The sequence below is a fragment of the Doryrhamphus excisus genome, linkage group LG1 (genome assembly GCF_037039965.1).
Source record: "Doryrhamphus excisus strain RoL-2023G ecotype Guam linkage group LG1, RoL_Dexc_Guam_v1.1, whole genome shotgun sequence".
NCBI lineage: Eukaryota > Metazoa > Chordata > Actinopteri > Syngnathiformes > Syngnathidae > Doryrhamphus > Doryrhamphus excisus.
Genome location: NC_136357.1, coordinates 18,935,452 through 18,953,639, shown reverse-complemented (window position 1 = coordinate 18,953,639; position 18,188 = coordinate 18,935,452). Strand labels below are relative to the sequence as shown.

Sequence of the window (18,188 nt, the reverse complement as noted above, 5' to 3'; positions counted from 1 at the left end):
CTGACACTATTGGTGACCTCGTTCATGTCATCACAAAAAACAACTGGTTCTTTCGACTCGTTCGTTCATGATCGACACACCACTAGTCATCACTTGTCATTGCGCTGTTGAGTCGGAACGAACGTGAACTTGAGTGAACGGACTGACTCGACATGGCTGACCGGGTCTATGCACAGGAGGAGATCAGAGGCTAACGACCGCTTGACCAAAATGAACGACATGACCGAAATGAACAAAACAAACAGGTTTTTTTACTGAATGAACCGGAATGATCCGGTTCACTGAAATGACCGTTGCCCACTGCTAATAAAGCCGCTCAGCAACTTCGCGGGCTACTGTTGCAGTGTGGGTAATGTAGTGTTGGTGCTTGAAACACACTAGCGGGCGGCTGTGGCTTGGGGGTGGGTTTGCTGTGGCTTGCGGGCCATAGATAATGAGATCAGGCCAGATTCGGCCCGCAGGCCTTGGCTTTAACACATGTGGTATAGAGGATCTTTGTCTATAGATTCTTTAAAAAAACAGGGTACGCCAATTGTCATGGGGGTGGGGTACTGAAATAAAAATGAAAACAATTTCCACCCAACACACACAATTACGAGTGCACCTGAACGCCTCATAGCACAGAGTGCATCATCACAGCAGAAAGAAGCGAGGAGACGCAGCATGAAGTTGCTCATTGCTCTGCGTCATCAGAGTGTTTCATCTTGAGTGTGTTTCATTTATTTTGGTGTTCCAATCCCCGCACTGTGAAAACCCGTCAATGTGTGTGTGTGTCAGGGTGAGAGAGCGAGGATTCCCCTGAAAATGAAGCATTATGGCTGCTAGCATGTATTTTGGCACTTTGGTGACTGCTTTATCATGTTTGTCTTTCAATTTGGCATCAAATTAGCATGCAGACTTCAATTTCATGAAATATTTAAGTGATTTGTTTTCTTAAGTGTGCAGGAGTAGGAGGTACATGGTGTCAAGTCAAACGTCTGAAGAGGTTTGGCAAGCACTGATGTAGCGAATCTTTGTCTAGCATTTTTGCAGTCAGTTCTTAAAAACAGCCGAGCACTCCTGTCATTTAGAGGATCTTTGACTATCGTTTTTGGAACTAGATGCTTCAAATCAGCAGAGTGCTTGGACTAATATTTTGGCACTAGGGCCTTAACTAGGGCATAACAGCGCACTCACATCATATAGATGATCTTTGACGATGGATTTTAGGTGTAATATGGAGGATCTTGGACTAACATTTTGGTAGTAAGTGCCAGAGTGCTCCTGTCGTATAGAGGATCTTTGACTCATGTTAACACAGTGTTGTATTACTTGTATACCATTTTTATGACATTTGGTAAAGTACAGATTTTAAAGTACAGCAGAGCTTTGGTCAACATTATACTGAGTGCTAAAAAGTGTGACGTTAATGTGAACCTGTTCTCCGACTGATGGATGGAGAGGATGACCCCCGAGTTGAGGCGCTCCTGCTTGAGGGTCACCAGCATGGTGAACTCCTTCTTGCCTCTCAGCTTCTGGAAAATTTGCTCCGAGGCCTCGACGGAAGCTTTTGCTTCCCTGGAGGAGCCTAAAAAATGAAAGAAAAAAAAAATAATAAAGATGAGGAATTCACCATATGACAACAACAACAGGAAGTGCAATGATGTATTGTGTTAGAGATATTGGCTCCTCCTGTTATCAACCCCTTGTAACAATTTATTGTGTCCCATTCGGCAGGCAGCGGGAACAACATGTAATAAAATAAATAAAATGACAAAAGCTGTCCAGGCAATCATAAGCGATTCAGCGATTTGACAAAGCATTTGACATTATGACAAAGCTAACTAACAGGCAGTGCTACATCCACTCATCAAGTTTGAACCCACACATGGACAAAATATGACAAAATGTAAGTTGGACCACCTCAGTGCTCAGTTTTGGACAGCATGTGATACTACAGCGTGTGTCCGATGGAGCTCGCAGAGGTCCAAGAAAGGCTCGGGTCCTTTGTGTGGATGCTCAGACACCAGCACAACATCACTGGATGCATTTCACAAACAAACACTGTCACATATATTATTTTTCCCATTTGGGAAAACAGAATAAAATTTTTTAGAATTTTCGGGAATAAAGTCAATATATATATTGGTTTTTTACATTGTCATCAGGTGAGAAAAAGTCATACTTTGATGAGAATGACGTTGTAATACATTATGTTGTTGGCAATTTTGTCACCAGATCTGGCAACATTCCCACCCCCCCATCACGACTTATTTTCTCAAAATTGACCAGTGACAAATGGAGTGACTTTTTCTGGTGTCGTTTTTTGGTATTTGGGGACTCATTTTGTACGCTCACTCAGCAACAGTGGGTGCTGTTGACAGGTCCGCCCCACCCAAAGACAGTCACAAGCTGGCAGGATCCAATCAGCTTCCGAGTGGCGATGCCGTGGGGAGGGAGCTCGCACTGTTATACATAGCAAGATCTATGATGCAAATGTTTCTTAATCGTATCTGGATAAAAGGGGAGGGGTCTTTATATTTTATTGCTAGTCTATTGCTGTTATTATGTTTTTTTCCTGCGGCATTGTACAGCATCATATGCTAATGATATGCAAATTAAACCGTGACTTCTAGGACAGCCAATAGCTTCTTACTGAAAAGTTGGCAACATAACAAATAAAGCTGTAATTTATAGAACATAGTTTCCATTTCTTCAATTCGTTTCATCAATACTTGATTGTGACATTCATGATTTAAAAAGAAAATATGGGTGATGGTTCTGGTGTGGATGGGTTGGTTTTCAGGGCAGTTTGCTTGTAGGCTCGTTATTCCCACCCGCTCTTCTTCTCCAAATCTATTCCGACTTCAGTGCTTTAATGGAGACATCAATAAATGATGACGTTTCTCAGAAGTGGTCACATCAGCAGGTTCACTGCAGCCACGAGATGCATGCAAGATGCCGGGGTGGGCGGGTTTAGGCGCTGCAGGAAGCTGGCGTCATTGGCAGCTTGTCCTCAGTGGATTCGCTTTATTTGAAGACGACGAGAGGAAGCAATTAACACAAAGACACGGCAAACTACATGGTGACGAAGACCCCGTTGTGGAGGAATGAGGCCAGATTTAAGAAAGCAAGAAGAGTCTATGAGTCTCTCCAACATGTCCCAGGTCTTAGGTCTGAGGCCTCCTACCAGCCAGACGTGCCATGAACACCTTCCCAGGTTAGGCGTCTGGGAGACACCCTGACCAGATGCCTGAGCCTGAGGGCCAGCAAACATCATGAATGGATTTTTGATTTTGTTTTGCATACCATGCACAACACCTGGAAGTTTCCTATTTACACAAACAATGAATCTCTACTCTAATAGATTGTCCTTGAACCTAAGTAAAACTAAAATCATGCTGTTTAACAGCAGAAAGGACACGTACCAGCAAATACAAATAGACGGTGTAGACATTGAAAGGGTGAAGAAAAATACATTTCTGGGGATCACATAGATGAAAATATGAGCTGGAAACCTCATATTACAAATATACAACATAAGGTGGCCAGAAATATTTCAATATTGAACAAAGCAAAATTTGTTCTCAATCAGAAATCACTCCACACTCTTTATTGCTCTCTGGTTCTACCATATCTTACTTATTGTGTGGAAATATGGGCTAATAACTATAAAAGCAATCTTCACTCGCTAAATGTACTGCAAAAAAGGTCAGTAAGGATAATTCATAATGCCGCCTCCAGAGAACATACTAACCCCTTATTTCTAAAATCACAAATACTTCAACTTGCTGATATAGTTCATCTTCAAACCGCTAAAATAATGCATAAGGCTAAAAATAAGCAATTAGCTAAAAATGTCATCCAATACTTCTCTACAAGAGAAGAGAAATATGATCTCAGGGAAGAAGTACATTTGAAACACTTCTATGCTAGGACTATGTTATGCTAGCCATAGCATTTCAGTATGTGGAATCAAACTATGGAATGGATTGAGTAAGGAAATCAAACAATGCACAACGATGAGCCAATTCAAGAAACAATACAAGCAGTTGATGTTTGCTAAATACAAGGATGAAGAGTCTTGAACCAGTCATGATGTGCTATATATATCACTATATTGACACTTACTATGGTACCCATTATGGCATTGGATGCTCATATCACAGAGTACTTCGCTACGAGGTACATTATTAAAAAAAACCAAAAAAAAACTAAACTGTATTATGGAAAGCAGGAAGTGAACAAATGTAACAGTTAGTGATTGTAAAAGTACCAGATGGAGGGGTAGGATTTAATAAGCTTTGCTTCTTCCTACTCCTTTTGGACATGTGGAACTGGGAACTGATTATGGGATGCACTCAATTGGAATCTGATGCATGTTCAAATGAAATAAAACCATTACCATTACCATTACCATTACCATTACCATTACCATTACCATTACCATTACCATACTGTGAATACGGTGGCCAACTCAGATATCCAGCTAACAGAAGGCTGTGTCCTTACCTAACGTTAATGCTAGCTTTAGCGTTATCTAGCGACGTCTCTTGCTTGTTTTTGCAGGAGCTACAGATCAAAGTCTTATGCATCTTGTGCGTGAATTTCAGACTTCTAGGCAATGTATTTCTGTCCCAGTAGTGGGCAAAATGTCTGATTTCCTCCAATCGGCAGCTACAGCTTTGATATGAAGAAGGCGGAAGTTGCTGAAATACGCGCTGACAGAGGGAAATGCTAATGAATCCAGCAGAGACAAAAGTACAGGCAGCTTACACTGGCACTGAGTTGGTATGGCTGTGGATCTGAAGGATCGTGAAGGACAGAGGTGACGTTGGTGATGCCGTTGTTGTTCGTCTATAAATAGACGCACACGCACACATCTATAGTTTACACATGCAAACATCTGTAAATAGATGATGACTTTATGTTGTGTTTTGTGTTATGTTCTAAATCAATGATTAAATGTGGTTATTTTGTCTTCAAAATCTATTCTCCTGTATTGTGTTATTTCATCAAAGTTCCGTTCACAAAACAAAAAATATGGACGTCAGTTACCGTTCTGCTTGAATTGATTATCTGCAGAAAAAGCTCGTTTTCTCTGTTTTTTGATCAAACTAAGGTGTTTTCGCTGAAACCACCCTGCTGTTTGGTGCATAAGTGCAAACAACAGTCACCCCCCCCCCTCCCACCAAGGTATAGGCCCGGCCACCAGATGCTCGCCGATATGCCTCCCTTCCCCTCTTTCAGGGTAATTAATAAGTCATTCATAAAAAGGTCCTATCATATAAAAAAACATTCAGACATTTCATCCAAGAATGGAAAGTTTTTATGACCCAACTTCGGAAAGGAATCAGAATCAAGAATCGTTAGGAACCAGAATTGAAATGAGGAATCGCTGAGATTCATACGATGGCCAACTCTAGTAACCAAGATCTAGTATGTCAGCTGGTGGCGCCCTGCAGACAAACTTGGCAAAACTCCTCCGACACCTCAAGAGTCAGCATAGACATCAAGTTGACAGTCTGGGATTTTGGCTTGATGGATTACTCTCTTCACTCTGTGGACCCTGACTTGAGATTTAGGCAGATTGCAGGGCTGGCTGAACGTCTCGGGTTAGGGTTAGATTTAGGGTTAGGGTTAGCCCTAGCGACTGTCTCGCTCCTCTTGGAGAATACCATGGTGTTCCCAGGACAGGGTAAAGACAGAGTCTCTCCTTGGGTCTTCCCGCCTCAGACCTGCCCTGAACACCTCATCAGGCCGTTGTCAGGAGGCATCCTGAGGAAATGCCCGAGACATCTCATTTAGCAGTGCTCCTCACCATCTTTAAGGGATAGCCCAGCCACCTTTCTGAGGGAACTCGTTTTGGCCACTTGTAGCAGCCATCTTGTCCTTTGGTCACCTCCCAAAGCTCAGAACCATCGGTGAGGATAGGAACATATATCGACTGGTACAGTGAAAACTTTGATGTTCCAATACAGAGTGTGCATCACTGTAGATGCCACACCGATCCGTTTGTCGATCTCACAATCCATCCTTCCCTAACATGCAGTCTTCCATTAGGAGGAATTTTTGGGGAAGTTCCATTCAGTCCATCCATTTTCCATCCAGGTTTAAGGGCCAGCATTCTCAGGAGTGAAGCCCAGACTTTCCAGTATTCCAGTTCCACCATGGGAGCCCAAAAGGAGCTGGGTGTCCAAGGTCTACTCAACTAGGCATTTTCAGGGGAGGCATCTGGACTCAATGCCCAAGCCACCTCTATTGGCTCCTCCCAGATGACTGAACTCCATCCATCCATTTTCTATGCTGCTTATCCTCAAGAGGGTTGCGGGGTATGCTGGAGCCTAACCCAGCTGACTTCGGGCGAGAGGCGGGGTACACCCTGGACTGGATGACCAAGCTCATGTCCAAACATTTCAAATGTGTGAATATGAAGCCACACTACAGAATAAAGCACGTAAACAAAGCAATTAGGTGATGCAAACCAGGAAGTGAATCATTGGTGTAAAATACCAGCAATGCAGTTTCCTGCATTTCTAAAAGCCGTGCAGCAACATTGCAGTACCGCTGGCTGTGATTGGACAGATGGTCTTACGACTGCAACAGAAGTTGTGCCTGGCAATGAGCTCGTGCATCAACAGATCACACTTACAAGCTAAAGGCGAATGGCAGCTGGTCACTCTAATCTCAAAATAGACGGCAAAGCACTCGTGTGCCGAACGGACACCATTTTGATTGAAGAGCTTTGGAAACAACCAAAACAACACGCGTGCGTTGAACAAACATGGAGGATGCTGACATGAGGGAGAACCGGCGCGGCAGGAGCAGGTGTCAGGGCGGACCCACGCCGTGTGAAGGTTGATGAGGCAAAGGTGGGGGGAGGGAGGGAGCGGCGGTATTGGGCGGAGTCCTGAAGCTTTGATCTATAAGTGGATGAATCTCATCAGCAGGTTGAAGGGAGACGGGGGGGGGGGGGCTGAAATGGGACTTACAGCGGTCAAAGGGCAGAAGCATTTTTTATGGGTTTGAGTGATGAGAGTAAAATGAAGTAATGTGTCGATGGTCACAATGTCTTCTTCGTATGCTAGCATGTCCTACTAAACATTTGAAGCATTTGCTGTTTTGAAGCACATTTTAGAAAAAATGGTTAGCAAAGCAAAATTTGTTCTCAATCAGAAATCACTCCACACTCTATTGCTGTCTGGTTCTACCATATCTTACTTATTGTGTGGAAATATGGGCTAATAACTATAAAAGCAATCGTCACTCGCTAAATTTACTGCAAAAAAGGTCAGTAAGGATAATTCATAATACTAACTCCTTATTTCTAAAATGACAAATACTTCAACTTGCTGAAGTTCATCTTCAAACCGCTAAAATAATGCATAAGGCTAAAAATAAGCAATTAGCTAAAAATGTCATCCAATACTTCTCTACAAGAGAGGAGAAATATGATCTCAGGGAAGAAGTACATTTGAAACACTTCTATGCTAGGACTACGTTATGCTAGCAATAGCATTTCAGTATGTGGAATCAAACTATGGAATGGATTGAGTAAGGAAATCAAACAATGCACAACGATGAGCCAATTCAAGAAACAATACAAGCAGTTGATGTTTGCTAAATACAAGGATGAAGAGTCTTGAACCAGTCATGATGTGCTATATATATCACTATATTGACACTTACTATGGTACCCATTATGGCATTGGATGCTCATATCACCGAGTACTTCGCTACCAGGTACATTATTTAAAAAAAAAACCTTAAACTGTATTATGGAAAGCAGGAAGTGAACAAATGTAACAGTTAGTGATTGTAAAAGTACCAGATGGAGGGGTAGGATTTAATAAGCTTTGCTTCTTCCTACTCCTTTTGGACATGTGGAACTGGGAACTGATTATGGGATGCACTCAATTGTAATCTGATGCATGTTCAAATGAAATAAAACCATTACCATTACCAAGATCTTCAGTGTGCATTGTACATTACTTTCATCGTTACACACCAATTTCCCTCCCTCTTATTTGGTCCAATCCCGAGTATCGCTGCACAGCAAGGAATCCTGCTCCTCCCCTCCCGCGTCCTTAAGTTGGCAGCACTGCACTCGACGGCCGGTTGGCACATTTTGGTATTTAGAGCAGGTGCCCTGCAGCACAGCTTGAGAGTCCAGATACATCGGGCTTTGCAACAATCCCTTTCTCATCCACTGCTTCTGCCTCTACCTCTATCTGCAGCAGACAAGCTTTGGTCCAAAGAAGGGAACATTTTTCCCGGGAATGTTCACAGACGTCATTTAAGGATAGAACAGGGCCTTGTGCTATTGTACTAAACTGTCCTCTGCTCACGGCACCATGCACAAAATAGCGCCATGCTGGCATCCATTAATTGTCTTTAATTTAACTTGGTGGATTATTTGGGGAACTTTCCACTTGGTTCTATGATCAACGGTGGTGGAACAGCCCATGTGATTTTGGTGAGGATCCGCATCAAGGTGCAGATAGATTGATGTATTTCACTTTCAAAGCACCGCTCTATGGTTTTCGTTGCTTGAGTGTACATTTTACAAGGAATGACACTGACAATTATTTTCTTCAGTGATTAATCTGAAATTAATTAAATTTGACTACAGTTAGACCAGGGGTGTCCAAATTGCGTCCTGTGGCTGTTTCTTCATTGCTATGGGGCAAATTAAAAACAAAAACAAACAGCAGTAAAATCGAGTTAATCAGCAATAATTTTCAAAAAATAAAGCCAATTTATTACGAGAAAAAAAATTGTAATCTAAAGACAAAAAAACAGAATTTTGGGAGAATAACATAATTGTAGTAGCATTAAGTTGAAATATTAAAGTTGTAGCTGTAGCATTATTATAAACACACAAAACAACAAAAACAATTGTAATTTTTGGAAAATTACACTATGGAAAAATTATAATGTTACATGAATGAAGTCAAAATATTATGCAAATAAAAATAATTATTGCCAAGGGAAAATTTACAAGAAGAAAGTTGAAATAGAAAAAACAACAAACTGTAAAAAATGTAAAGCTGTAACTTTAAGAGAATACATCAAAATATGAAGACAAAAAAAATCATGTTCCAACAAGAAAAAAATGGTAATTTTAGGAGAACCAAGCAATACGGAAATAAAATGTAATTTTCGTAGTATAGGGTACAAAATATATTCTGTATATTTTTTAATCACATAATATTATGAGTGGTTAGCGTGCAGGCCACACAGCTAGGAGACCGGAGTTCAATTCCACCCTCGGCCATCTCTGTGTGGAGTTTGCATGTTCTCCCCGTGCATGCGTGGGTTTTCTCATTCCAAATCACATTCCAAAAATATGCTAGCTTTGTTAACATGCTAGGCAACTCCAAATTGTCCATAGGTATGAATGAGAGTGTGAATGGTTGTTTGTCTATATGTGCCCTGTGATTGGCTGGCCACCAGTCCAGGGTGCACCCCGCCTAAAGACAGCTGGGATAGGCTCCAGTGAGGATAGGCGGTAGAAAATGAATGAATACATGATTATTATAAGGAACAAACAATACAAAATAAAGTAAAAATAACATTGGGAACAGTTATTATTAACGATATAATTTTCATGACAAAAAGCCCTTGAAGAGTCAAAGTAAACACACCCATCCATTTTCTATCGTGCTTTACCTCATTAGGGTTGTGGGAGTATGCTGGAGCCTATACAAGGCACATAAAAACAGACAACCATTCACACTCATATTCATATTTGTCCACACATATGGACAATACCCGGGTCTTTCCAATCTCTGACTGTGTGGCCTACATGCTACACTCTTAAAAATGCTGGGTTAAAAACAACCCAATCTGGGTTGTTTCCCAACCCAACGCTGGTTAAATATTGGACCAACCTCGCGTTGGGTTATTTTAACCCAACAAGTTGGGTTGGTTCTCTTAACCCAACAATTGGGTTGTACATTGGGTTGTTCATATGACCCAAGCCTTGGGTTCATTTTTACTATACTGCTGGGTTATTTCAACCCAGCAAGTTGGGTTGCCAATATACCATATATATATATATTTTTTTTTAATTGTATGCTAACACTATTAATAATATATTACAATGATAATGACATCAATGTAACAATAAAATATTTATTAAAATTCAACATTTCCAGAACATAAAAATATAACAACTCACAACATTTCCTTCACGTATGAACAAATTATGTACAAAAAATAACATTTTAAGAACGGGTGAGGGGGACAGCATGAGAGAGTACATATATATACATTAGGGTGCATCAAAAAACACAATTTTGATTTTGATATGGCTGGGTACTAAAAGTGTTCCAATATATGTAGAAACAACACATACAAAATATTTTTCCAATATATGATTATTTAGGGGTGCCCCCATACATCTGTTTTTGTGGAACAAAGTGGTGAACAGTTCAATGGTCGCCATGAATTGTTATTTAAATGTGTTACTATTGCCCCTTGTGTTTACAATAAAATACAAATAAAATAAAAAACAAAGTGTTTAAACTTTATATGTATGTCAAACATCCATCACTGCTACATAAAATTCAGGGTAAAGCCATGTGAACATGTCCCATTTACCGACATTCATTTTGTCAATAGGACAAATGAATGGAGAATCTTGAAAGTTGAATTCTGAGAAATACCCAATCTGCCCAAAGAGAAAAATATACAGTAAAGTCTTGTTATATCGATATTGTCGGGAGTCGGAAAAAATATCGATATAACCGGACTGTCGATATATGCGATCCTGCATTAAAAGTGGGCAATAATGCACTCGACATTGTTCTATAGTATAGAACAATGTCGAACAGCTTAAATCAATCTTTGCTTAAGGATTTCAATACCAAAAAAGAACACGGCGAACGGCTGCTTCCAGTCAACTTTATTTTTCACACTTCCACCACCAGAGCACAGCACACACACCGATTCCCACACTTCCTGGTTCACAGGTCATGCTCAACCCGCCCCACATAGCTGGCCAAACACATGCCTGCAACAGAAGAACCAACTGCGTTTGTGGTTTCCACGAACGCAGAAACCACGAACGCCAGCATGTACACATGAAAAACAGTGATTATTGCAAGCGATAAAAAGATATCTGAATACAACACAATTAAATACATGTATTTGTACGCTTGTGTCTTCTTTGGAATAGGTGTGTATGCTATGTCAGTTGGTTCTTCTGTGTGAAACGTGTGGGTCGAATCCGCCTGAAGGTATTATAGTGATGATAAGGTTATGATAAAGGTTCCACCTTCATCCCTTCATTAGCATCAACACATACAGATGTGGGTATGCAGAGTCTAAGGCCAATATTTGGAGCCAGTCCGCGTGTGCCAAGGCGTCCTACCCCACTGTGCCTCCACTCTCCTGGAACAAACACTAAACGGAGCCAAGGGCACCTCCAGGAGTGCTTCGGCCAGCAATCCTTGCATCTCCTTCCTCGGCGACATTCCTTGCTTGACATTCATACGCACAAAGCTCAACACGGTGGTCGCCCTGACCGCACGGATGAAATATTTCTGGCCCCTTGCAGTGAATGCATGACTAGACTCGCCTCCCAGGGCAGCTGGCTAAACAGACTCTGACCTCAGGGTGGTGGGCAAAATGTCACACAGCAGTTTGGAAAGGTTGGCTAACTTTGTCAAAGAAGGGGGAACAAATGGTAATGGTAATGGTAATGGTAATGGTAATGGTAATGGTAATGGTAATGGTTTGATTTCATTTGAACATGCATCAGATTCCAATTGAGTGCATCCCATAATCAGTTCCCAGTTCCACATGTCCAAAAGGAGTAGGAAGAAGCAAAGCTTATTAATTCCTACCCCTCCATCTGGTACTTTTACAATCACTAACTGTTACATTTGTTCACTTCCTGCTTTCCATAATACAGTTTAAGGTTGTTTTTTGGGTTTTTTTTTTAATAATGCACCTCGTACCGAAGTAGGAGGTGTAATTAGCCAACACACTATGCAGACTTTGTGGAAGCAAAGAAAGTGACTCATTAGACAACTAATAATTAACAACTACTAAAAACAATGATTAATATAAAGTTGGTTGATATTTTTTTACTTTTCATTTTTTCTCAAGGAGGATGAGGAGGAGCTAGCGGAATATAGCATCTCCTATTGGGCCATGTCGAGGAATGCTGGTGGACAACAAGCAAGATGCCTGGATTAGCCTGATGCTGCGTTTACTGACATGGAACTCCCTGCATGAGGACCTTAGACGAGCAAACTCAGTATCCGCTTTTAAATCTCTTCTTAAAACTCACTTTTATCGCTTGACTTTTCTTAGCTGATGCTGTGTTGTTCCTATTCTTCTTTTGACTTATTTATTTGCTTATCTGTTTGTATATTTATATATTATGTTTAATGTTTTGTATGTTATTTTCCATTAATTGTCATTTTTGTTATAAAGCACTTTGTAACTCTGTTTTGAAAAGTACTATACAAATAAAATTAATTATAATAATATTATATCCCGCAAGGTGGCATACGCGGTGCATGACGTGCATTGCCCCTGGTTTAGCTCATAATGACGTCACACTTCCATGAAAGTCCCGGTGTATGATAAACGTTATATTATCAGCAACATCATTACCAACGACATCCTGACTAACACAAACTGTCCGGCACCGTGATCCAACTTGGTGTACGCCAAGACGGTAGGCGGGGCTTGCACACTAAGTCCAGAAGAGATGACATTTAATCAGAAAATGTGCAAATAAATTAAGAAAATGTCAATAGCAATTAGATTCATACAGAAAATACATTTGGTATGCAGTACAATGGACAAGTATTTTATGTAATTATATGGCTTTATCAGGACCGATACTGATACCAACTAACAGTAGTTAAGGAGACCAATAACCAATATTTGGAGCCAATATTTTGTTGTTTTTTTGCGCAAATATATGAAACATTACAGCGCATTTCTTACATCAATCAAAATATAACTTTCCATTATTTACATTTGTATCTGATCACAAGCCCAAAAGGAGTAGGCAGAAGCAAAAGCTTATAAATGCCTACCCCTTTTTGCAAGATATAATCATGTTCATGCCACTGTCTTGTTTTCCCATGTTATTATTATAATTGTAATATTATTATTGTTATTATCATTATCCTTATTGTTATAATCTTTATCATTATTACCATTATTATTATCACAAGTAATATAATCATCATTAATATTACCATTTTCATCATTATAGTTGTAACAATTTTTGGATTTTTTTTTTTCATTATTTAATTTTACAGACTTCATTGCTTCTTGTAGAGTGCTGTATCATTCCATCTGTTGTTTTCTGAAATCTGCAGTATTTGTGCTTTTATTGTTAATTTTTAAGTCAAACATTAAGGAAAGACTGTCTTGGTTGTCATATCCTATATTGGACCTTTTGGAAGAAATGAATAACCAAAAGCAACATAATGTTCCTAACTTTGATTCTTGTTTTGATGAGAGTCTTGTTTCCTGAAAGACACAAAAGAGACACTAAAGCAAGCCAACACGCTGCTGCTGTGTGCTTTACTTTGGCCGTGGCTCCTTCAACACAACACAAGACAAATTCATAGCAACTGTGCTTGGTTTTCTCTTGTCAAAGATTTTAGCCATTGGACACCAAAAGACATTTTGTGTCTCACTCACAGAAGAGCAAGGAAGGAGTTCTGGCACAAGCACAGCGAGCTGCTTTATTATAAATTTGTCTCCTCCGTTCTGCAGCACTTCAGAGTGGATGCCGTCAGGGACACGCACACCCCCACAACCCCCACACCCCCACACACGCACACACATTGAGATACAACTACACAGGAGCCTTGACAACACTGAAAGGATGCTCTTGTGATGTTTGCACCTCCAATGAGTTTGGTCCTCACGCTTGAAGCCATGGAGGACTTCATAATAATGTGTACCGTGGGGGGAGGGGGGGCTTCTGGGTGTGGCTCCAAACAAAGATATATTAAATGGTGTATGTGCGTGGGGGGTGGGGCTAATGATGGGATGATGTGATAGCACTGGGGGGGGGGCGTAGCCTGAGGGGACTTTCTTTTTCTCTTCATGACGGCCATCCCAGAGGTTCAGCTATTCCTAATGCTACGTGCGCTGTAGCCCTGACAGCTACTTGAAAAAGCATCAGCAGGGGTGCGCTCAAAAGAACCCCCACCCCCCACCCCCCACCTTCCTCCTTCTGCCTGGGCAGACTTGGATGCTGAAACAAAGCAAAAAGCTAAGCAGGCATTCCCTTCTTGTACCTAACGTTGCCGATATAGGACCACATTCCCTAAACCCTCGGGAGACACTGGGACTAGTTTGTCCTTTCAGCTCAGTTTTTGCTAGATTTTTAAATATTTATTTCATCGATATATAAATAACATGAATGTATCGATTCATATTCCTATAATCCAACCACATCGATCTGTGCTCAGTAACTTGCCATTACGGATGCCATGCTATATCCATCTAACATCGTCTAATAGGTCATCAACCATTGAATAGATACAAGGAAATAAAACACTGCAGCTTTATATGGATGTGTAGCACTTTGAATGATAAAGATATTAAACGTTACTCGTTGAACAGTTAGGTTTGATGTAAGTTGATCATCAGGTTAGATGGTTAGATGGTTAGATGGTTAGGTGTGGTTGGATCTTAATGAGGGTTTAAGTAGAGCCAAAGGGGGAGTGTGACAAAGCACTCTGAAAAAGGAATTTATTGAAAAAATTAAACTGAAATCAAAGGTTTAAGACCATTAAAATTGAAAAAAAAAAACCCTCTCCAAAGCAGAACAAAAACTTTCTCAGTAACGAGGAGCTCCACCGTTCTTGTTAATCACTTCAAAAACTGGTCTGGGTATGCTTGATGCGAGTGTTTCCAGGAGGCTACTGGGAACATTTCTCCAAGTGGTGAAGATGGCTTCATCAACTGTCTGGAAGTGATGGCCATTTTTATAAACTTCGCTTACCATCCATCCCCAAATGTTCTCTATGGGATGGTCCAAAAGAGTCATGTTATTCTCCCTGAAGAAGGTCAAGCCAGCATTGGGAACTGTTGAAGAACCCAGCTGTTACCACACAGACCAGGACCCTCAGTCATGAGGGATGTCCACTACAACATCTCGTGCACGTAACCGTCCACCGTTTGACGACCCTGCACCAGTGTTCCCCCTCCACTGTGCCGGGTAGAAAACATCTCAGGTGGGATCTCCTTGTCATGCCAGTAACGTTGGAAGCCATCTAGACCAGGGGTGCTCACACTTTTTCAGCATATGCGAGCTACTTTTAAAATGACAGAGTCAAAATGATCTACCCGCTACAAAAATGCAAAACATCTATTTATTTTCAAATGTATTGAGGATTATTTGTACGTACAATGTATGTTGATGTACCTTACATAACCAAATGAGCCAATATTGCAAAACACACATAATTAACTATTAATATTTTTTGTAATTACCTGAGTTTACTTTGATGACTTGCACTGAATTGAATCAGCCAGGGATGCATAGTCCGGACAGTAGCTGCTGATAGCCAGGTTAGCCAGGCAAACGCACTTCGAAAAAGACATTGTGAAAAAAAAGTCCACCTCCCATTCCGTATGGAAGTGATATGTTTTTGCCTTTTTACTTGGTCCAGCTACTTCACTTATTTTAGTGACCATAAACTTTAGCGAGGGCTTAAAATCTGACGCTATTCACAGACTAGCTTAGCACTTTGCATCGTTGTTTACGCATGAGCGGTGACCTAAAGGTCAAAATTCAGTTGTCATCTGACTGGTTGTCCTGTATGTCAATCAAGTAACGGGGATGGATGATAGGCTGACATCGTAAGTTCTGCTGCACTTAGAGACGTTGTTTGATTTGATTGGTCACCCGAAGGGCAACATTCAGTTGTCATCTGAATGGCTGCCCTATATATCAATCAAGTGACGGCATTGATGCTAGGATGATATTTTTTTAATGTCACGCCGCGATCGACCAGCGATCGACCAGTACCACCGCCGCGATCGACCGGTAGATCGCGATCGACTTAATGAGCACCCCTGATCTAGACCATCAAGGTTACATTTCTTCTCATCAGAGAATAAAACCTTTTCCCACCTTCCAATGTCCCGTGTTTGATGCTCCCTGGCAAAGTCTAAACGGGCAGTTTTGTGGCGTTGAAGGAGACGAGGTCTTTGAATTGTTTCTTTTGCTTTTGAAACACATTTCCCGCAGATGCCGTCTGATGGTTATTGTGCTGCAGTCGGGACCAGTAAGATCCTTAATTTGGGTCCAGGACCACCCTGTGTCTTGACGGACAACCCATCGGATCCTCTGGCTCAGCGCAGGTGTAATTTTTTTTGGTTCTACCACTTGACTTTTTTGTTCCATAATGCTCAGGATCCTTCAAAAAATGTAGAATGATTGTCTTACTGCATCCAACCTCAGCAGCAATGATACGCTGCGAGAGGCCTTGCTTATGCAGCTCAACGATCCGACCACGACCAAGAAGATAAAGCTTCTTAGCTTTAGCCATCAGAAGGGCATGACCCCGTCAATGCCTGACAGAAAATGAACATTTTCAGCTGATTTTGTTTTTTTCCCAATTGATTTTGATTTTGTTTTTGATTTTTCAGGTGAAAAACAAACAATTTCAGTTTTGTTTGTTTTTTTAATTACAAGTTCCAAATGTTTGTCTCACTGCCCCTTTTTGCTTTTGCATATTTCAGCTCTACTTAAAACCTAATTAAGGTCCAAATGTGAAAAATGCATATTCTAGCATTTTGTATTTTGATCAGGGCTGTGTCATAAAAAATATTTATCTGTTATGTATTTTTACACTTGTTTTTTGGAGAGGACCTTTTGTCAAATAAAAAAAACAAAAGTAAGAAAATCTGCTTTAGTACTACATTTACGTATATGTAATTAATCATGATAAAAACAACACCCCACACCTTATGGAGGAAGTATGATATAAAAGTACATATATACGTATAAGTCCATCTGCCTCCAGTCAGAACAGAGAAGAGATCGGCCTTGCTTCTGGGCACCCCCCCCCCCCCCAAAGAGCATTTTTACAATTTATTGAAGGTTGGTAGGTCTGCTGCCCGCCTGGCCAAAAGGAAGGCTGATATCTTCTGTGGCTTGACCGGAGGCAGAGGGAGGAGGTGAAGCTCATGAGAGCTTGTTTAGTTTATTTCTACAATTCACCGGGGGCCACACTTAGGACCCCCCTGCTTTTACAGCTTTTCGTCAGGACAACTCTGTGAGCAACCACCACTTTCATCCACTACTTAGCCTGTTAGCTTCTTATGTAGCAAGGTTATTATAGTAATTTAAAAATTGCTGATCTGGTGTTGGTGGAGGTGGGCTGTCCACCGCCTGAACAAGTTGGGAAATAATGTTCTACATGCCAACCAATCACAAAGGTCCACATTGCCGGTTTCCATCACACTACAAACAGACACTCACCTCGAAACGGCAAGAGGAGAATGTTTTGCCTTGAGAGCAGTGACGCTTGCAAGCGTATTCAAGAGTGAAAATGCGTGGCTGGTGTGGCGTCATGGTGATGGAAAGGTTCCAGTGTTGGCCTGGATGTAATTGTGGGTCTGTGTGCCAGTGCTGGTAGCCCATCCCAGCATCCATAGATGTTGAATCAACGTAGCTGGGAGGCAGCAGTGCTACCTTCCATCCCTCACTCTTTTTCTTTTGACTTCCCACCCTGTTCGCTCAGCGTCTATTTCCATCCCAAACAAGGCCTGCACCATGAAACCAAACACAAACATCCCCAATAAAAGGTGAGCGCTGCCATAAATAACACCTTCTCTGACTGGGTGTGTTCAGCAACGGAGCGGATGAATAATAGGAGAGGGTGGCAGCTAAAAGCCCAGCGAGCTTAATGTTCCCCCTCGCTACCTGTGCGGATGCAACACTCGTGGTGGCTGTTTTTGAGGCTCCGCAGAGACATCAAACATCCCACCTTCACAGAGGCGCCACCCTGCTGGGGTCGCTCGCTACCTCAGCGGCTGCAGTTTAGATGGCATCAGCCGGCAAAGAGGGAGACGCAAGACAAAATGACTGTCCCCAAACAACATCGCGTTAAACCGTCTGCGACCAGGATGCCACTGATCTGAAAGCAGTCTTCCTTGGTGGACAGATATCTTTAGCCTTGGTGTGATGGTCTCTGGGTGGGTGGCTAGGT

At 41.4% G+C, this 18,188-nt stretch overlaps 1 protein-coding gene across 1 annotated transcript in view; it reads right to left on the bottom strand.

Moving 5' to 3' along the window:
• nell2a (neural EGFL like 2a) overlaps positions 1-18,188 on the bottom strand; it is a 117,822-nt gene that overhangs the window by 94,590 nt on the left and 5,044 nt on the right. The window contains exon 3 of the mRNA XM_058074907.2: positions 1,417-1,567. Within this exon, the coding sequence (XP_057930890.2) occupies positions 1,417-1,567 (151 nt within the window). The remainder of the gene's footprint in view (positions 1-1,416; positions 1,568-18,188) is intronic.